This window comes from Chiloscyllium plagiosum, chromosome 1 (assembly GCF_004010195.1).
Source record: "Chiloscyllium plagiosum isolate BGI_BamShark_2017 chromosome 1, ASM401019v2, whole genome shotgun sequence".
Classification (NCBI taxonomy): domain Eukaryota; kingdom Metazoa; phylum Chordata; class Chondrichthyes; order Orectolobiformes; family Hemiscylliidae; genus Chiloscyllium; species Chiloscyllium plagiosum.
Window position 1 is genome coordinate 132,831,576 of NC_057710.1, and position 22,335 is coordinate 132,853,910.

Consider the following 22,335-nt stretch of genomic DNA (forward strand, 5'->3'; position numbering starts at 1 on the left):
AGGACATAGGTTTCCCCCCCCTAGAAGTAAGCTATAGCAGGACTACTGGCCAGCAATTGGTCTTGGGGTGGACCATGGCCAAATTTCAGGAACACACACCATTTTAAAGTTCCCTTTTCAGCACCCCTTGGACCTCTGTCCTATGTAATCAATTATAGCAGAGTGGCACCATCCTGCAATGTTTGGCAGAGCTGGTGTCGAGAAAAATAATCTGGTTGTTTTGCTAAAGAAGTTTTTAAAAACAAAATGGTGGTGTTGATGTGGTTGCTGTTCCACTGATTGCAAGAAGGCACAATTGATGGAGTTTCTGGCAGGGATGTTGTTCTGTCAGTCTCAGCTATTTGATATCAGGATAAGAAATTGCAAGAAGCTTGTTCTCCTGCTCCTCCTCCTCACCCAGTTGGCATTTTGACAAGCCTGGAGAAAGCAGTAGATCGACTTGTACCAAAATTCCAATGCCCAATTGCTTTGACACAACCATGCCATTTCAGGATTCTGGCCTAGTCTCTTTCTCAACAGAATGTGCTTTTGTTTCAAAAACTTACTCTAATTGATCATTCGGTTTATGCTTAAGTAAGTGCACATTATTTATAATCCTATTATCAGTAGGTACTACTCTACAGTCTACTCGGAAAAATAAACAGTTAATACTTCAAACATGGAGCAAAGGCTGCAGCAAGCAACATTTGAGTTGATCACTTAATTCATTACTCACACTATGTACTGCTTAAAAGTACACATGATTTATTTTCTTTCAAGCATGTACATAATTTTAAATTTTCTAAAATAAATGTTCCCTCTAATTTTTCTTACGTTTTAGGGAAAAAAATTAAACTCAGCACTGGATGGATACATTTAATCACAATTCCATGTTTGAAATTACGTAGTACTTTAGTTAAGCCTTAATTTGCCTTTCTGATACTTCAGTTGCTAAAATAGAAAATGACAGTTGATAAAGCATTTTTAGGGAAAATATGAAGCAACTTCTGTCATAGTGTTACCTTTAACTGTCCGATGCTCACAACTAGAGTCCAAGTTTGAAATTCCTTTACTAATTGATAACATTTATTCAACCACTCTTACTGGAAGGAAGAAGGATAGTTCCTTCTTGTGCAAAAAATAGTGTGTTTTCAGTGAAGGCTAAAGTGTGGAAAGGACAAATCTGTAGATTAGACCACTATGACTTATTAAAGTAGTCACAATAGCATCATAACTTTTTATATTGATTATATTGTCATCAATCAGACCAACCTGATCCAACATTAATATAATGATTTCCAAACTTTCTGTAATAAGATTAGGTCCCAAAGTTCATGCTTTGTCTGAGTCAGTGCATTAGTTTAGTTAGTGCATCATATGCTACAAAACCTTTTTGAGATAATTAGCATCAGTTGCTTCATTCCTAGTTATGAAATAATGTAGTTATCTTTATGCTTAGGTATACTTATGCCAGTTAAAATAAAATTTTTACCAAAAATTCAAAATAAACAAATTAATGTTTAGTGTTTCACTTTCCAACTCTGTCATCCCGTTGTGCCATATGTAATCCCATATCGTTGACCTTTTCAAATATATAATTTTATACAGACTTTGCATTGTTCAACAGCTACTATAACCTTTATACCTTGTTTATGTTGCCTTTTTTAAATATTCTGGTTTCTGCCATGTTTAGTTCGGCTTTTTCTCTTCCCTATACTAATTTGGAGAAAATCTACCTTTTCGCACTTTTTTTTGCCTCCCATATGTGGAATTGTTTTTTTTTATTTCCAGATATTTTACTGCAGCACAGACAGCTTCTGAAGAAATCCTTTCTTTAAACTGTCAAAATTATCTTCTTTTTCTTTGTCAGAAAAGGAAGTCCAGTTCGAGTGTTCAGATGATGGTGAGGATTTTTGTCTGACAGATGTGTTTCTCTTGGGTTTTTTGTATTACTTTGTGAAAATGGTGCATTTTATATTTTTCATTTTCAATTGCATTTTGCGATGCCATTACGTTCGGCATTTGTCTTATTTGAATTTGTTCTACCTTGTGAATACTACATTCGAAGCACATCTGATTCAAGCAATCTATCACTTATTAAATCATCCCAAACACAAAAGGGAATTTATTTTATTACAGTGAAAGCACTTAATGCTATACAAGTTTAAAAAACAGTCAATATTTTCTCTCTCGTTACTTTTGTTCCTTTCTTGCACAATAGTTCCAACAGCAAAAATATAAGATACTCAGTGCTCTGAAATTGCTGCTGCATTCTTCTACAAGTGTTTTAAAAATTTACCCCATGTAGTTAAAGAAAGGGAAGGTTTATCGCTTAACTGAAGTAATGTCTTATACAAAATAATTGCATTCTGTATTGGGTCCTACCAACAAGTTACAGTAATATGTTAATAACGTTATTGACATCCTCTTGCCATATCATGTAATTACAATAATGTCCATGTGATAACTTACAGTAACATTTACTCCATATTTCACACTTGCATGTAACTTTTGGGTCTTATGAACTTGGATGTGAAGCTTCAATATATAAAATTTATCTATCTAAGGAAAGCTGAGCTTCAGTTCAAGGTTAGAATGCTTATAGTTTCTCTACTTGTTGTGGAGCATAAAATACAATATAATTTTTGATTTGCATTATGGAATTAGCTGGCATTGCTAATTTTAAATAAAAGAATTGTAATTCTTCAGGTGACGTCAGGATATGTAATGCCCTAAAACCGATTTAAAGAAGTAAGAAGATGCATAGAGTTAAATTTTTTAAAAAAACCTACTTGATCAATTACAATTTTATTAGAGAACGACTATATACATCTTTAAAAACATAAATTTATGAAAGATTCAATCCATCAGAAATACTTAAACACCTTTTTAAAATTAAAATTGATATCATATCTCACTTTCGATTTAAAGCTTTAGAATGTGCATATATCAATGTCAACAGTTTGAGCCAAGGCATAATAGATTTCTGTAAAGCAACATATCCATCAAGTGTTGTCAGGATTTATATGCTTTTGTGAGGTCAGAAAATGTCTGCAATCTTCATGAGCTGACCACATGATTAAATGTAATGGTTCTGTTGTGGCTCAGTGTGCTGGAGTGTGATATGCAATGCAATGGATTGGTAGGACATGGGTTAATTTTACTATAGGGACTGTTGTATGGAAACATGAAGTGAGGGCCAGCCATGTTTTAAAGGTGAGAAGAAATTGGAAGGAAATTCACTCCCAATCTCCGAGCTTTCTGGTAGCAGCAGAACAGAAGAACCAGACTAGATCCCATGATTGCTGACTGAGCTGAGTCAGTAAGTACATGATCAAGAAGAAACTTTAGAGAAATTTGGATCCTCAAAAATTACATTTAACTGTACATAAATGATTTAACAAGTGACTGTACATTATCTAATACATTTGAATCTTTAAAATGTTGGACCCTATTGAAATGCAGATCTATCTCACTGTTCTTAGGGGCTTTTTTTTCCTTTGCTATGTTACCACAAAGGGTCATTGTTTTGCATGCATAGCCTTTCAGTATTGTTACTAACCATTTCTCTGCTTGTTTCTTTCCTTAAGCTAATACACCAATTCACTTTAGTTTCCTAACTACTTGGATTTCATTTTTGAGTGCATTTCTGTTTTAAATGTTGAGAGTAGTTAACCAGAATTTACTTTAGAAGCAAAACTATGCAAACTAAAGGCAGAAGAACGTTTGTAGGTAAATGAATAATGAGGTAGTATGGATGTTAACCTTCCTATGGCATATTTCACATTATCCTGTCCGGTCACACTTTGGCTGCTGGCATCACAGATGAGAATTTTTCCAGTTGTAGCAATCTTTTGATTTGATGCTATATAAAGATTCCGAACGTTTAAGATGGTTGCCTCATGGATTTGATGATATCATTCAGGATAGGTTAACCTCTAAGATGGAGCAATGATTTGGTGGATTAAATAGAAGGGACATGTATTTATTTGGAGCTGGTAGAGTGTACTGAATAAGTTAGATTAGAAATAAAATGAAAACCCTGACAAGTCCACCTGAAACTTGCAGCTCATCACCCATAATGAGCAAGACATGTCCATGATCTGAGCTCCCCATATTGTAAAAGAAAATCTATCTGCACGTAACCTGGAAACTTTCAGTTTTGCAATTAGCTCTCCTATTTTTATCTGCAACATGTGTTACATCCAAAAATTATCAATGGAAAGATTAGAACTTGTACGATCTCACGAGGAATGCATTACAAATGGCGGCTGAGCCAGTGTCACTCAAATCCCATGATCATGGTTAAAACTTGAAAGAAACATAAACTCCTGACACAGCAAACTTGAATAGAGGTTAGCAAGAGCCACGGTTTAGATGATATTGAACTGTGAAGCAATACCAGTAACTTGGCTCCTCATGCCCTCGATGTCACCTGTGTAGTAAGTTAGTCTGCATTCTCCATGGTCAAACCTCAGGAGGCATGTGAAGATGAAAAAAGTGAAATTTCTAGTAATCTAATACAGATTTTTCTTCAGTATATTTATTGATAAGAAAACTCCCACTCATGAAACACAATCAACGTTTTAAATCTTGAGTGATTAATCTCTCATAAAAACATATTTATATTCTGTCCTCTCATCAAAGGCAGCTAACCTTCTATAAATTGTCAATCATCCTGTGAACTCTTAATTGATGGCTGAAATCACTGAAGTTTTTGAAACTTCAAGAGGGTGAGGGCCCTCTTGTGGCAGTGTCCCTGCCTCAGTGAGGGAAGTCCCACCTGTTCCAGAAGTGCGGAATAACATCTCTCAACAGATCCATTAGAAAAATAAGTTGAAACTCAGATGAGTATTTATGTTGGCACGATGATAGCCTTAGGTAAAATCTCACGGCACGTTCCGCTTAAACTATACAGCCAGGCACGACTTGGTTTCAAAGTTACTTTGACCATTTGTGTAGACTCGCAGTTCTTTTGAAACTTTCACTGACAGCGGCAGCCTTTTCTATGTTTAAAAACTTTAGGTCATGACATTATTCAGACCCTATCCACTATTCATTTCCTATCTACTTCATCAATTCCTGACCCCTAGTCTGTAGGTTCAGGCCGAAATAGGATCTGTTTGAACTGAGTTCTCATGGCTCTGTCAACTGTACTGTTTTCCATCCCCTTTACCCTGTCAGGAAAAATTGGATCAGATGGAAATGGGGTCAGCAATTCTGCATCTGGGTCACCCAGCATTTTTAATTTTCCATAATCTCTGAAAATCTGCCTCATAGTGTTGCATTCCCATGTGCAATACTGAAGGATTACTAGTACTGTTAATTTCTTCTGCTTTCCTTGTCTTTCCTGATTTTATTCTCTTGATTCTATGATAATTAATCTTTTATTTTAAAAATAATATAATATTTATTATATGGTTTTCTTAAAAATACCTTTTTAATTATTATGGATTCCAGCCTTCATTTTAAACAGACAAAATTTTAAAAAAATTATTACCTGTCTAAAAACTGATTCCCAGCCATTTTCCAATTATTGAAATCCATAAGACTTTGATTGACAAACATGTCCGTTTTACAGTAGATTTCACTTTTATGTCAAGGTAATTGCTGAAGCTTCATTAAGATTAAAGTCTCTGACAGTTGTTTGCTTTGCTGTATTGTCAATACTTCTGCCATTTGCCATCACTTTATTTTGCTTCCTTGCTTTTTGCACCTTCTGCAAACTCTTATTGCCATTTAAGACTGTGTGTGCTCTTATTGACTCAATGGCTTTTGATTCTGTTGGGAATTCTCTTACTTTTGCACTTCAATTGTATTTATTGGGGATCACCTTACTAATGTAAGTTTTGACCCACTATTTCTCCCTTTGACAAACATCTGATGTAACCCAACAGGAATATTGTGGCCAAATCTATAACCAAATTCCCCCTGTTAGCAAGAATGTCAAGGTTTTGAGAGGATGAAAAAGGGATTAACCAGAAACACATGACTTCGAGTTTCTTTAAACTTTCCACAAAACTGGCTCGTTCTCCATAGAACAGCAAAAGTTAAGGGGAAGCTTGATAAAATATTAACAACTTTTTGATTATATTTCCACTTATTCTATCAGAGATAATTTATTCAAGGTAATTGTCATAGGAGCTAAAGAGAATGTTAGGGAAAAAAATTCTGTGTAGCAAGTTGCAATGATCCAGAATGTATTGCTTCAAAGTGTGGTGGAAGCAGACTCAGAATCACAGAAGAGAATGTGTCTAGTAAACACTGTTATCGGATATACAGGGTTCAGACATCAGTTACAGTCACCTTCTGATATTTAGGACTAACTTTTCTACATTTAATTCAAAGTTGAAGTTTGGTTTATTTCTGTCAGAGTTTGGCCTTTCAAAAGAATATTGGATAAGTATTTAAAAAGTTAATTGTAATACTTATTTCCTTCCCAAGTATTCACAACTTAGCTGACCTTTCTTAAACAAATTAAAATTTTACTTTTCTCAACGTTTATTTTGCTTATGATGCATCCAGGTCTCAGAATGGATAGACTCCTCAACAGAAATGTGTACCTATGCACAGAACAGCATTGATACATTATTTTGCACAGTTGGTTAAATGGTTTCCAGTAATGTACCATTTGTTTTTAGCAGTTTCAGCCTTAAATTCCTCCAGATGTAATTTATAATGACACATGAATTGATCATGTCATTTTAGCTCCTGTGACACTCCTGAAGGAGGATACTATCCAGATCTTCCCAATTTCAGAAATATTCAAACTGTTGAAACTAGCATAATATTTAATACAAATTCCCCTGGGTGAGAAGACATGAGTACACAACCAGCAAAGTAATCACAAATGAGAGCACTTTTACAGAATATTCTTTCATGGAGTTGTTACAGATTGTCTTAACACCTATCTCGTCTGCTCACACATCAGTGAACATTCAGAAACCTTGTTTTAGATTCAGGGATAACAATTGCAGAACTTCATTTCAGAAGAGTAATTCAGCATCTCCTGTACAGGTCATTCTGCTCTAACATATGTTTCGTTAACACAAAATTGTGGTAATGTGATTGATGATTTGGGGACGCTGTTACTGAGGTGTGAACTTTTAAAACATGCATAGGCTGTAATGCAATTACATCGACAGCACTTGAAGCACTGTTTTTAAAGTGTGATTTTTCTATAATGCGGGGTTGCACAAGAACACAACCATCGCATTATCGAAGGACTTACCTGTGTGTGACATGAGAGGAATGGATTTAATAGCCTGATGCAGCAGCTACCTGGCTATGTGCCATTTTAAAAAGGTCAGCAGAGCATTTTCATTTGTATAATTAAAGATGATAGAAATTCATCAGATGACTAAGTATTCTTGGGAGTCACTTGACTGGAGAGACATTTGCTCACACAGCTAGTGGTGGAACATAAACATTTATGAACAAATGTGAAATGTATTTACAAGTAATTTTTCCCTTTGCCAATTTGGTGCCCTGAGAAGATCCCTTTTCTTTCCTTTCCCCAGTGAAAGACCGATGGTGGGGTAAGGAGCTTGCCCTACAACAGAACTCGTTGACCTCGGAAATTTGATCAGGCAAAGTCTGGTGGAATTTGTATCTAGAGGTCCCAGGCATGTTGAGTGTGTCTACTCCAGATGTCTCGACCTCCCATGAGGCTGAGAATGGCAGGCAGAGTGAAGGTGTATCCTAAGAGGAGACTTCTTGGGGGGTGCTGCACCTGGTTCCTCCTCAGCTCAGTGCCTACTGGCACCACCCTGTCTCCCTGTGAGAAGGGTCATCTGGATTGAGGTCCAGGTTCCTCAATCCCCCTGTGTTTTGATATTACTGCTGAGAGCCAATGGCTAGAGCGAGGGATTGCAGGTCTGCACCATATATTCAGCAGATCCTGAGGGTGTTGGACGAAGCTCTCCATGGCAACTGCAAGCCTGTCCATGCCATACACTCACATGCCAGGATATAGTGTTGTGACAACAGCACTGGAACAATCCTGCAACCTTTGGCCCAGTGCCCCGGCCAAAATTGGCTGTTACTCCTGTCTCCTCTTGGCTACTTTTATCAATCTGATTTGTCAATCTGCATTGGATTAAAATTACCTATGATTATTGCTGTCCCATTTTGAAAGCCCTGATTATTCATTCTCGAACACCCTCTCCAGTACTGTTAAGAGGCCTATAAGCTACTGCCACAAGTGATTCTCACCTTTTTAAAAATTATTTATTATTCTCACCTAAACTGATTCTACATTGGGATCTTTAGAACTAAGGTAATCTCTCGCTATTGGAACAATATCATCTTTCATTAACAGAGCTAATCTACTTCCTATTTGTACCTCCTGTCCTTCTGAACTGTCAGGAACCATTGAGTGTTCAAGTCCTAGCATTGGCAACCTTACAGCCACATCTCTCTAATGGCTATAACATCAAAATACTTACTTCTAGTTGAGCTGCCAATTTAATAATTTTGTTACAACTACTTGTTTCAACTCTTAGTTATGTATTTTTACAATGTTTACAAACTCTCTTATTGGCTGACTCAAGTCTTTACATTCTGTCTCATCCTGCCATGCTCTGGTTATCATTGCCCCATTTCCATCTTGAGCTCTTGCCTCACACTTTCCCTTTTAATTTATCACGATTTACCTCACATGGTGTCTTGCCCCTATTGTTTAGTATAAAATTCTCTCCACCATTCTAGTTATACAATCCACCAGAACATTGCCCCCAACGTAGTGTAGGTGAAGACTGTCAGAACAGTATAGATTGCACTTTCAACAGTCCTGCTGTCAATGACCAATGAATTGATATGCATTTTTCTTGCACCAATCTTTAAATTTAACACCTTTACCTCCCTAATCTTATTAATCCTTATTTTATTAATCCTATTAACCTTATTAATTATAGGATTAATGTTCATGGTTCATCTTTGAAAGTCTGCTTTTTAATTTAGACCTCAAATACTCATACTCCCGAAGCAGAACCTCTTTCCTGCCTGTTGTTGTTACCTACATGGACCGCGATTTCCTCTCTCTCAAACTGAAAATTCCTCTTTAGCCTTGAGCAAATGTCCTTCTCACATTCCATATCTGTAATGTATTGCAGTTAGAAATGTGTTTTAAACTTGTCAGTTTATAGAGTTCTAAAAATTAAGCAATCTATCCTGAATAATTTGCATCCTTGTTAAATTGCTTCTTGGGGAACATCAACCTTCCCTTGTTCTCTCCCCCCGCGCCCCCCCACCCCTCCTCACCCGTGCCCAATAGAGAGCCATCAAAGTCGAATAATTCAGAGAAGGAAAGCAATCAAAGTAGAGATACCAAAACTCATTTGGACCAGTGTGTGTATGAATTTTCAATTAAATTAGCTTTAAGGGGATGTAATATTCTCTGAGAATTTTTGAAAATGATGCATGTTAATGTTTATTTATCCAGCGCATTTACCTGCAGCTCAAAACAATAGAATATATTCCAAACCTGTCTCATTAATGTTCAAAGGTTGCAGATGCCAGTTGTTAAAAAAACAACCACCTTCAATAACATTGGAAGTATTTCTGTGCATGTAGGTAAACCATTTCAGTGCACTGACTGAGTTCTGATCCTTACAAGGATATGTTTGGTTTTCCTAGGCTTTCATTACATATATGGTTCAGTAACAAAGCAAGCAGGGTTAAGAGAAAGGATTTGGGTTTTTTTATAAAGACTATCTCTGTGATACATCATGGAGTTATTTTATTGAACACGTTGAGCTTTGGTTTATACCAAGAATTTTTAAGCTATTTATGCAACTCTAGTTTGGCACATCGTTTTCTTACATCAAATTAAAAAACTCCAACATAAACGAATTGCTGTCTAACTGCTAAAATACCTTATTTTAGTTATCTCCACTAGGTATAGCTTTTGAAATGTAATTTAATCAACAAATTTCAGAGGTAATCATATCTCTGAAACAGACTTTAAATGGTTGCCTCTGGGTTTTTCCCTACATATGAATTATAAGAGAGGTGCTGATTTTCAAAGTTGCAATTTAAAGACATGTTAGAGATATAAAAATATTAATTTGAATTGTTAAAGTCTTTGTAAAAACAATTTGTTGTATTTGGTGGAAGATCTGTTCTGAAAAATTCAAGAGAAGCCTGTCAATTTTTCTCTTTATTTAGCAATTGAGCAATGCATATTTAAATCTAATGCAAATATTGTAGTATGCCTATTTACTGGTCACAAAATTAACTAGACCATGACTTACTTAACCTCAGGCAGTTGTCTAAAATCTGTTTTCATATGATGAGTCCATCTTTAGGTTTCTTTGAGTTTCGCAGTTGGCAACTTTGCATATCTTCCCATGTCTCTTTTTATCCAACATACCTTTTTTTGAACAAGTGCCAGTACAAATCAATTACTTTACTTCACTGCTGTTCTGTTCAGATGTACATAAATTCAGTGTAGCATCTGCTACACTGCGGCCTGGTTGCATTAGAGAGAATTGCTAAGATGCAAATGAGTTGATGTAGAAAACAATAGAGAATAGAATTGCAATTGCCCCACCCCATATGGATTTTTCTGAGTTTCTATATATGATGTTGGATGATGAATTTTGCCTTTTCCCTTCAATTCTCCAATGTTAAAATGTAGGTATTTGTGCAAATCAGGTTTTGCCCAAAACTTAACTGATATTAACTGGAAAAGTTATAAAATTGTTTGTGTTCACTTCTCTGTTCCACGACTTCATGCTAGGTAGCAGCAGTGGGTTAAGACAGGATAAGGAATGCAGCTGAAGTCTAATGTAAATATATTTTTTACTGTCCTTCAGTAGTTCAGCTACATCAGAGTTGAATTGGAACCGCATGTGTATATGTGACGTGTTTGGAATATCTGATTATTTTGTATATTTGTGCTGCTGTTACTTATGTGTGTGATGTCTTACAGACTCGATGTAACATTCTTCCTAATTCTTGTACTCCTTATTCAGCCAAGTCAAATGTGTAACCAAATACATTTTTTCTTATGACTTCATGCAGTCAATGGAAATTAAAGTGTTATCTTAAGAAGATTGCTAACAGCCCACATTAATTTCCAATGGATGTACATACAGTCCGATTATATAGTGGTAGCATTACTTTTGAGGCTTATATTTTTCTATTTTTAACTTGCCTACAGATAAACAACAAAGCCAACGTAGTAACCAGTCCAAAAGAACCCATACCTGCCCCAGCGCTGGTATATCTTGATTCCTGTTTCTATATTAACTTTTCATTTGTCTGTTGCTGTTCAAAGTACTGTCTGATTATGAATACATACCTTGATCTGTTATGTGGGAAAATCCAGTGTGATGCAGCATATTTATAGTTGTTTAGTATGCCCTTGAACCTGGCTCTCTCAGTTTGCATGTTATACTGGCAGACCACTGCCTTCCTGCATGTTGCTTTTAGCTCGTCTACTGATGTTAGCTACAGTACAAGAGGAGTAACTGCTTGAGATCTAGTTGCACACATCTTTGACTTCAGGGAGCAAAGAGAAGTGATTCTAGATAATTTAAGAACTTGCATGCTGCTATTTAAAGTGATTAGGTCTTTTCCTGCACGATGTCAAGGCAGGAGTTGCTGGTAGTAGTAAAAACCCATTCTTGTTTTTGTTTTTTTTTTAAGGTGTTTATGATTTCTTTTTTCCACATCGCAGTAGTATCATTGCTCTCATCTTACTATTCTAGTAATTGGCACTTGCACATTTTAATGACTGAAGATAATCTTGACCAATGAGCGTTTTCTTTTATCTTGCCCAGGAGCCCCAAACCACTGTAATCCACAATCCTGCTGATGGAAATAAGGTATTCCAAGATTTGCTCACGGGCTTAAGCATCGCAGAGCTTGTAAAGATTTGTTACGTTAGGTATCCAAGCTGTGACGGTTTCAGTTTTGCAACATAAAATATCCTGTGAAGAGATTATGGAATATGCAGCTGGTATATTCAACATATTAGGTTTTGCAAAGTTCTTTGCTTGTCCTTCTTTCCACTTCTGGCTTGGTTTTCTGTTTTTGGTTGGGGACAGGAATGCATGGCCATTCAGCAAGCTTCTAGTATTCTCTCTATGTTCAACCTCCTTCATCTTAGCAGATTTGTAGATGGGCACAAGCATGCAGTATTGTCACCTTCATCTGTGTTATGTAACTGCATGAGATAAAGGACATGCATAGCTTTTGTGGCTGTTGAAAGATTATGGTCATTTTGCCCCAGGGTTTATGGGTCCATCTAGTCAATTACAGTGTGTGAAATGGTTTTATCCACAGAACATGTTGCATTTTAAAATGGCTGCTTGAAAGCAATGCCTTGTCATTCTTTTATTCCAAAGTCATACAGATAAATTTTGTAATTTTTTTTCCCATTCTTGAGAAGTCATTTAATGGTTATTCACTTGAACTGAGTCACAAAGTAATGACCTGCTTGCTGAACTGAAGTTGCTTTCTTCCACGGTTAAAATGTTAATGGATTCTGTTGATTTAGAAAACTTGCACTTCAGTTTTGTGGGTACACTTGCTATGAATTTAACTAATATCTAGAGTATCAAGTATAAGAATCATTTGCCTGTGTAATGTTTTGTCATCTATTATTAGTGCCAAACTATAGGAATTTTGAAAGTTTGACAACTAAATATGATTAAATTACATGTTTCAAGCAAATTACAAATGGCTTTGATCACCATTGTGCTATTTCTCATTTGACATAAGGTTTTAAAACCTTACTCAGTTTTAAAATAACTACTAAATGCCTGTTAATATTTAATCTGTTAGTACTTCTGAGTTCCATCAGAGCTCCAATATTAAAATTCATGTTTGTAGCTTTCAGACATCAAAAATTTTAAGTTTTCTTTTGTTGGTAATTGCATGTTTCATGGTTGTTGCACACCCTCTGGATGGTTTGTTGTGCAGTAGAGAATGTTAAAGTGCACAGGAAATAATTTAAGTAGTTGTGTATGTTTTCAAAGTAAATGCATGAAGTATGTGTCAGCTCTCATTTTGTTTCATGGTGCAATCTAATTGGAAAGTGTCACTGTGCTCTCAGGATGGGGCAGTATCTATTGTAACATTGATTCACCAAACTGATCCAGATCACTTTTATTTCAGATCCATAAAGTGCTTCTATATTTTTATTTTTTTCTTTGTGCTGTGACAGTCTGCAGTATGTTAATAAGCCATGCTATCTTTGAATGAGGTTTCTTAATGATAATTGACTTCAATCACAGAAGAAACTGACCTTAAGTTACCAGATTCATTTTACAGAAAGGATAATTCTTTTGTTTTGGACTGCTTATATTGGCAGGTATCTGTTGAAACTTCTAAATGGGCATAAAACTGTTTTGAATAAGAATCATCTAGTTTTAAGTCCAACTAAGTATTAAATAGTGAAAGGTTACCTACATCTCATGCTTGTTGTATCAATGTTCTTCACTTCAATCTCTGCATTAGGTATGGGTTTATTCTTCAGAGACTGCATGCTGATAAAGACACAATGTCTTCATATAATGTATCTTATTTTCCTCTTAGGAATCCTCAGAAAGTACCAACACCACCATTGAAGATGAAGATGTGAAAGGTAAGTCAAGTAAAGAAATAGAAATTATTCTGAGCGAGGAGTTTAAGCTGAGTCTTAAAATGTTTTATTACCATTGAAGTAGCCATTATTACTTTATTCAGTACCCAAGAGAGAAGTTCCATTCAAATTTACTAACATAATGAAACTTGATTTGGTACTAAAAATCAATGAAGTGATTTTACAATTAAATAGCAGTTATGTTAATTTGGCCTTAAATATAGTCTAAATAATTAATAAGTCCAGAATGGATTATGTTAGATTTAAAAATAGGGCAGTCAAAAGCATTTTTTTTGGAAGTTCTAACACTTTAGCTCTTTATTATTCAAGGTAACAAAACAATACATTTAGTCCTGCAGATGTGTAGCGCTTTTAATTTTGCCATAATTGACATACCTGTTGTATTCATTCTGTTTAGTTATAAATTCACTTCTTTTCTGTTCAGATGCCAGTCTTACTTGTTTAAACTCTACACTTCAAAGATGTCGAACATAATGTCAATTAAAAACTTTGCTTTCAAGCTTCCCATGCATTTCATTTGAGAATATTGGAAGCACATTACTCTTAATTCTTGCATTTTAATTAAACAATCTACGTGTTACACTTTCTGCAAAAAATTATTTTAATTGTTGCTTCTGCTTGCGTTCTTCCTGCTTGATGTTTAGTGAGCTGCATAGTTGCTGCTTCATTAATTCATTCTCAGGAGAGGAGTGTTGCTAGCAAGGCCAAAATTTATAAATTGATAAAATTCCTATCTTTTGAGATTCTTACTAAAGTTTTTTGGAGTAACAAAATAAGTATTATTTCATTGTTATTTGCACAGTAACCCGCAATTCTATACCTCACAGCAGTTTGAGAGCCCCGTCGTCAGAATTGCAGCAATTCAATGAAATGCTAATGATCACTTCTCAAGGCAGCCACTAACATGGTGTTGAATCCTTGTCAGTGCCACACACATCTCGAGAACAATTTATTTAATTCTCAATGCATCCAGCATAATGAAATTATAAAACATCTTGCAGGTCTAATAGCTTACTCTCCCTTTGACATGAATATTGCATAGTAAATTTTCCAAATGGAGTCACCTTAATCCAATCAAAACAAAATTAATTTGCATCATCACTGTCAATATTGTATTTGTTTAGTATTATGCTTTTTGACCTTGAAATTGAAATCTTTTACGAGGAAACCAGATTTCTGCATCACTGTTATTTTAATGGCAACAATAACCTCTTATTTTGATTTGGAGGTGCTGGTTTTGGACTGGGGTATACAAAGTTAAAAAGCACACAATACCAGGTTGTAGTCCAACAAGTTTATTTGGAAGCACTGGCTTTTGGAACGCTGCTCCTTCATCAGGTGTTTGTGGAGTATAAGATTGTAGGACACAGAATTTTTTGCGAAAGTATACAGTAATGTAACTGAAATTGGAAACAGGCCCTTTGGCCCAACAAGTCCACACCAACCCTCTGAAGAGTAATCCACCCGGACCCCATTCCCCTACCCTATATTTACCCCTGACTAATGCACTTAACACGATGGGCAATTGAGCATGGCAAATTCACCTGACCTGCAATTCTTTGGATTGTGGGAGGAAACCAGAGCAGCCAGAGGAAACCCACACAGACACAGGGAGAATGTGCATACTGCACACAGATAATCACCTGAGGCGGCAATCGAACCCGGGTCCCTGGCGCTGAGAGGCAGCAGTACTAACCACTGAGCCACCATGCCGTCCTTATTTATATTGAAGAAGATCTGGATTGTTTAAGTCTCTCTCAACTTTTAGAATGGCATGTTGGTTTCAGTTCTTTCATATGTAAATCCCACAACTTAAAGTTTCACTGCAGGCCAGGGTGCCCTGAGGCATGGTACATTGGTGAGATTGAGCAAAGGCTACAGCAACGGATGGATGGACACTGCACAATAATCAACAGGCAGGAGTGTTCCCTCTCAGCTGGAGAACATTTCAGTGGTCCGGGACATTCGACCTGGGACCTTCAGGTGACCATCCTCCAAAGCGGACTTCAGGACAGGTGACAGTGCAAAGTGGGCGAGCAGAGGCTGATAGCCAAGTTCAGTATCCATGAGGATGGCCTCAACCAGGACCTTGGGTTTATGTCACACTACAGGTGACCCCACTGAACTACAGGCACAACACACACACACTCCTACATGCGCGTGCACGCATGCGCACACTCCTACACGTGCGTGCACACACACACTCGCATACTCTCCTATGTGCTCTCTCACACACACACACACACCCCTCTCTAATACCCTTACCCTGCCTCCAGCATGTGCGCACACACAAGTTTATGGGGTGAATTTGTACTTGCAGAATTACATTTTATTTTGATCAAAACTGCATGAATCTATGTAAGATTCTGTAAATCCCTTTTTTAATGATTAGAATCAATATGAACATTAGAGCACAGACAGCCTCTCACAGGGCAACTCACACCTTCAATGCATTATCTGGGCCAACATGGTACCTGTTTTAAAGTGCACTTGAGAAGGTAAGTTTAAGAAAGTGCTGGGATTTAAATATGAAAGAACTGAAACCAACATGCCCATTCTAAAAGTTGAGAGACTTTGGTGGCTCAGTGATTAGCACTGCTGCCTCGCAGCACCAGGGATCTGGGTTCAATTCCAGCCTTGGGCAACTGTCTGTGTGGAGTTTGCACATTCTCCTTGAGTCTGCGTGGGTTTCCTCTGGGTGCTCCAGTTTCCTCCCCAGTCCAAAGATATGCAGGTTAGGTGAATTGGCCATGCTAAATTGCCCATCGTGTTCAGGGATGTGTAGGTTAGGTGCATTAGTCAGGGATAACTATAGAGTAATAGGATAGTGGAATGGTTCTTTGAGGGTCAGTTTGGACTCTTTGGGCTGAAGGGCCTGTTTCCATACTGTAGGGATTCCGCTTCTGATTAACAAACAATCCGGGTCTTTTTCAATATATAATTTCAGTTACATCACACTGTGAACTTTTGCTATAAAATCTGTGTCCTACAATCTTATACTGAACAACCACCTGATGAAGGAGTAGCGCTCCAAAAGCTAATGCTTCCAAATAAACCTGTTTGACTATAACCTGGTGTTGTGTGATGTCCAAAGCTATGGTGAGGCAATGGCCAAGTGGTATTATTGCTGGAGTGTTAATCCAGAGACCTAGATAATATTCTGGGGACCTGGGTGTGCATCCCGCCATGGCAGATGGTGGAATGTGGATTTAGTGAAAAAAGTCTGGAATTAAGAGTCTAATGATGACTATTTCATGGAAACCCCTTTCGGTTCACTAATGCCGTTGAGGGAAGGAAACTGCTATCTTTACCTGATCTGGCCCACTTGTGACTGCAGACACAGCGCAATGTGATTGACTCTTAACTGCCCTCTGGGAAATTCGGAATAGCCAGTAAACGCTGGCCCTCATTCTTTGAATGACTCACTTCTACAAATGTCTTGTTTGGTTGTGAGAATGAGCTGCAGATCAACCCAACTCTGATGGTTCTGCTTCCTCAATCTTTGCATGAAAGTAATTTTGCTTTTATGCTCTAAACCACTTCACTACATATGAATGTGCAGCTCGGGAAGTCAGCATATTGGGTGTTTCAAGTCCTAATCAATGGGTAGAACTTTAAGTTAAATAAACAGGCAAAATGGTGTGTGGAGGTGACAAGGTGGTTAAAGTGTTTGCTAACAAAAACTCACCTTTGAAATGCCCCCATTTTGAGCTTTAACTGATGCCAAAAGATGAGCAGGTGATCCCACTATTCGAGGGAAGCAAGTTGGAGCATGAAATGTGACCATGAACCTTCAGTCGACATTCTCACTCTTTTTCAATATTAGCTCTGCTCAGCTGAGTTTTCCAAAACTCAGGGATGCAGGGAACCCAGCAGCTTCATAGAGGCAGGGATTTAGCAAAGGAAGGAGATGAGTGCTTTCATATATACATTCTGGATCCAAGTAACAACACCCACTGATCCTCCTCAAAAGACCCTACCTCCAAGAGAAAAAATTTCCTTCTAATCTTAGTCTGACTTTGACACCCCTTAGTTCTAAATCCTCTTGATTATCTCCTGCTGACATTTGATCAACTTGGCGCATCTTGTTCCCAAAGTCCAGAGCCTCATTTCCTATCCTTTACAGATTCAATGCAGTTTTGGTCTCCTTTCCTGAGGAAGGATGGTCTTGCTATCGAGAGTGCAGTGAAAGTTTCCCAGGCTGATTCCGGGGATGTTGGGACTGACGTATGAGGAGAGATTGATGAGGTTAGGATTGTTCACACTGAAGTTCAGATGAGTGAGGGTGGAATCTCATAGAAACTTATAAAATTCTAACGGGACTAGACGGGGTAGATGTCGGGAGAATGTTTTCAATCTGGCGCATTCAGAACCAGGGGTCAGTCTGAGAATTCCTTCACCCAAAGAGTGGTGAGCCTTTGGAATTAATTAACACAGGAAGTAGTTGATGCCAAGTCATTGAATGGATTCAAAAGATGGCTAGATATAGCACTTGAGGCATATGGGATCAAAGGTTATGGGGAGAAAGCAGGATTAGGCTGTTGAGTTGGACGGTAAATCATGATTGTGATGAATGGTGGAGCAGACTCGAAGGGCCATCCAAATGGCCGCCTCCTGCTGTTAGCTTATATGTTTCTAATCTTCCTCCATAGGTCGTCATAAACTGAGAGGGTTCCATTTTAGTTTGGGTACAATGGCTTAACTTAATGTTGAAAATTAGACAACTGATAAATAACTCCAAAACAATGAATTCCTTCTCAGGCAAAATGTATTGGATTTCCAAGAAAGTGGCAGGTTTGAATTTTTGATTTACCTCAGCTGTTAGGGGGTGGGAGGGGAGGGTTAATGAGTCATGAGAACCTGGAGATGGGGATTCCTGTATATTTGTCGAGTTTTAATTCCTCAACGCTTGTTTAGATGCAATTAATTGGATTCTTGCCTGGAAGCCCCTACGTTTTTTCCACTTGTATAGGGAACCAGTTGCTGAACAACACGTTAGGTTTGTGCCTGAGTTGTGGTATTGGAGGTCCTTTCTGTTCTAGGGTTTGACACCTTGGGGTGAGGTCCCAAAGGGCTGACTTGAGGATCAGAGAAGAAGAACAGCACTCTGGGATCTGGAACTGAGTGGAATTGTGGTGACTCAATGTCTCTTCAGTGGTAGTGATTGTGTTTGGCAGGGGAGGAGTTGGAGAAGGGAGTACCTGAAGGCGGTAGGATTTACATGTGAAAGCAGGGGGAATGACTGAGGTATTCACTGAATACTTTGCATCAATCTTTACCAAGAAAGCTGATGCTACACAGGCCATGGTGACAGAGGAAACAGTCATTTGAAGGGGTAAAAACTGATGAGGGAGACTTATAGACGCAGTATACATCTGAATAGTCTATCCTTCACTATTGATGGCCTATGTAGGTTTTGGGATTCTCATTTATATTAGTGGCCATATCTATTTTTTTATTATACCCTTGCCCTGCTTACACTCCTTTTTAGGTCAATTCTGTAGTTCAAACTTACTGTGTACCTTCCATGTGTTATAAGCCTAATTTTAACTGTAGCATCTTTAGTTATGCAGGATAGACAGTCTATACTTAAAGTTGACAAGACACCAGGACTGCATGAGATACGCTGAGGAAAGACACTGAGGAGCAATCTTGCCATATACCTTCTAGTTACTGCATCCATGAGCCCAGATTTTCATTCTGGGGTTATGACTCTGAGGTTGGGAGGATTTCCAAGTCCCAAATGCCACCATGTTACCCTTCGATATGTGAAGTGTCTTTCAGTAGGTGGCCAATCACTGGAAGGTGCACACCGGGAGTGCTTGAGAATGCTGAATAGGACGCTGTCCCTCTATTGCAGTTGAGGCAGTCCCACCAGCAGAGCTGGGCATTGTTGATTGTAGGTAAGAGAGAAGGTGCCTTTTGATGCCGAATTCAGCTGGAGAGACTGGAGCCAAAGGTTGCTGGGAGAAGCAAAGAAGAAATAATCCAGGCACAGTAGAGGTTTATTCCCTCGTAAAGCAAAAGTAGGACAAATGTATCCAGAATCCCTGCTTAGACAAGGAGATAGGCACACATCATCTTCTATATCTAATGTTCTATGACAGATGTCAGGAAAGAAAACACAATGGAAAACTATGCAGAATGTAAAGGTTTCCGATGGTAGGTTTAAAAAACAAATAAGTGAGGTAAAGAGGGATTAAGGAAAGAGACTAGGCTTTGGGATTCTCATTTATGTTAGTTGCTATATAGGCCATCAATAATAAAGGGCTGGTAAAAGGAGGAATAGGACCAAAACAGGATTTACACATGAACATTCCATTTAATTTTGCTGATGCGTCCTTTGTTTGGTAGTCAGTGAAATGTCTTTTCAAAGTCTATGTAAAATAAATGACATAACCATCATTGTTTATGTAGCCTTAACCACTATCCATTTTTTTCTCCTATACCCTCATCCTGCTTATGCTCCTTTTTAGGTCAATCCTGTACTTCAACTTTATTGTAAATCTTACATGTGTCATATGCCTAATTTTAACTGCAGCATCTTTAGTTATGCAGGAAACCCAGACTTTGGAAGACCAACCTTTCGCCCATCGAGAAATGTCTTTTATATGACCAAACCCATTGTCATTCTGAAGTCCTGTTGTTCTGTTCATATTTCACTTAGAAGTTGTACTTTCAAAACACTGTCCCACTGAAACATCATCCACTTGTCTGACTTCATTCCCTAGAATCAGTTGCTGCACTGCTTCCTTGGTGTTTGAACTGAAAATTACTGACAACAAAGGTCTCTTGCATATACAGTACTTGAGAAGTTCCTCCCTCTTTTACTGTTTTCACTTTTGCTATCTCAGCTTGTATTAGAATAACAGAAATTAACAATTATCAGTATTTTGTAGTTTTCTCCGCTTCCAGTAATATGATTCTAAATTGCTTTTCTATCTTCCTCTCACTATTTGGTATGTTCCCAGCTCAGTAATAGTTTCCTTTCTTCCTTAATTCTAACTAAATGGATCATGTTTTTGGCGTATCAAACACATCATCACCCCTGTCCAGTGCTACAATCATTTATTTGATCAGTACAGCCACTAACCACTCCCCCATTCCTTTTTTCAGTATTGTACCTTCCCTATCTATTCTGATTAACCTGTAGCCAGAGATATCATATTCCCAATTAGACACATTTTTTGTGGCAGTCCAGAATTAGCATGTTCTGTTATTATAAATATATAACAGCCCTTTGTTGCAACTCATGCCTGCAGCTCACTAACTTTATTTACCATACTGCATGCATTTAATCCCTCTCTTAGGCTATTGTGGGTCTATCTACAGCACGGGACTGCAGCGGCTCAAGAAGGCAGCTCACTACCGCCACCCTTAAGGGTAACCAGGAATGGACAATAAATGCTGGCCAGCCAGCAACGCCCATGTCCCACAAGTAATTTTTTTTAAAAAGCATATGCATTGCATGTCAATTTTAAACTGCCTGGCATTTATCTCTTTTTGTCATGCAGTTTCTTTGTTTTTTCCCCTTTAACGTTTCATCCTGATACCTGTTACTTTGCCAGATTAATAAAGACCCCACAGGCATAAATTAACCTGAGTAACTAATTTCCAATGCCGTGGAACCTGAAGACTACCCACGTGTGTCATTTTTCCTTCTATGCATAACTTGTTTTACTCTGCTGTTCCTGCGGGTCCTGAAGAAGGGCTTATGCCCGAAATGTCGATTCTCCTGCTCCTTTGATGCTGCCTGACCTGCTGCACTTTTCCAGCAACACATTTTTCAGCTCTAATCTCCAGCATCTGCAGTCCTCACTTTCTCCCTCTGCTGTTCCTGTACTCACTAGCACATAGAATAAACCAAACATTACAAACTTTAGCCCCACATTAGTCATATAAATGATATGGCTGCAATAGCAGGTCAGAGGATAGGAATTTTGCAGTTAGTAATTCATGTCCCTAAAGCCTTTTGATCAAGCTACTAAGATGGGAGTGTGATAGAATACTGTACATTTACTTGGATGAGTGCAGCTCCAACAGCAAACAAAAAATTTGACACCATCCAGAACAGTGCAGTCCACTTGGTGACACCTCTCCATCATTTTGTTTTCCGTCTCAGTGGCAGCAGTTGTGTACCATATACAGATGTCACTGCTGCAACTTGCCGAGGTTCCTGTAACAACATCTTCTAAACCCATAACTTACTCTACCAAGAAGGACAAGGGTAATAGGCATATGGGAGCACCACCATCTTCAAATTCTCCTCCCAAGTCCCATACCAACCTGAAGAGGAACTGTTTTGCTATTGTTCCACTCTTCCTGAATCAAAAACCTAGAAATTGCTTCGTAACAGCACTGTGTGTACCTACTGCTGATAATGCACTGCAGTGGCTGAAGTAGGTGACTCACTACTGCCATCTCAAGGGCAATTAGGGCAACACATGCAGGCTTTTCCAGCAATGCTCATGTCATACAGTCATAGAGATGTACAGCATGGAAACAGACCCTTCGGTCCATGCCGACCAGATATCCCAACCCAATCTAGTCCCACCTGCCAGCACCCGGCCCATATCCCTCCAAACCCTTCCTATTCATATACCCATCCAAATGCCTCTTAAATGTTGCAATTGTACCAGCCTCCACCACTTCCTCTGGCAGCTCATTCCATACACTTACCACCCTCTGCATGAAAAAGGTGCCCCTTAGGTCTCTTTTATATCTTTCCCCTCTCACCCTAAACC

At 38.1% G+C, this 22,335-nt stretch overlaps 1 protein-coding gene across 26 annotated transcripts in view; it reads left to right on the forward strand.

The window, feature by feature from the left end:
* LOC122553361 (calcium/calmodulin-dependent protein kinase type II subunit delta) overlaps positions 1-22,335 on the forward strand; it is a 321,729-nt gene that overhangs the window by 272,592 nt on the left and 26,802 nt on the right. For 8 of the 26 annotated variants that reach the window (XM_043697118.1, XM_043697063.1, XM_043697100.1 and 5 more), the window contains exons 14-15: positions 11,766-11,810; positions 13,525-13,573. In XM_043697118.1, coding sequence (XP_043553053.1) covers positions 11,766-11,810; positions 13,525-13,573 — 94 coding nt within the window. Of the gene's footprint in view, positions 1-1,849; positions 1,883-11,143; positions 11,204-11,765; positions 11,811-13,524; positions 13,574-22,335 lie in introns of all 26 variants that reach the window. The other 18 variants (XM_043697152.1, XM_043697175.1, XM_043697134.1 and 15 more) reach the window with 3 other exon arrangements.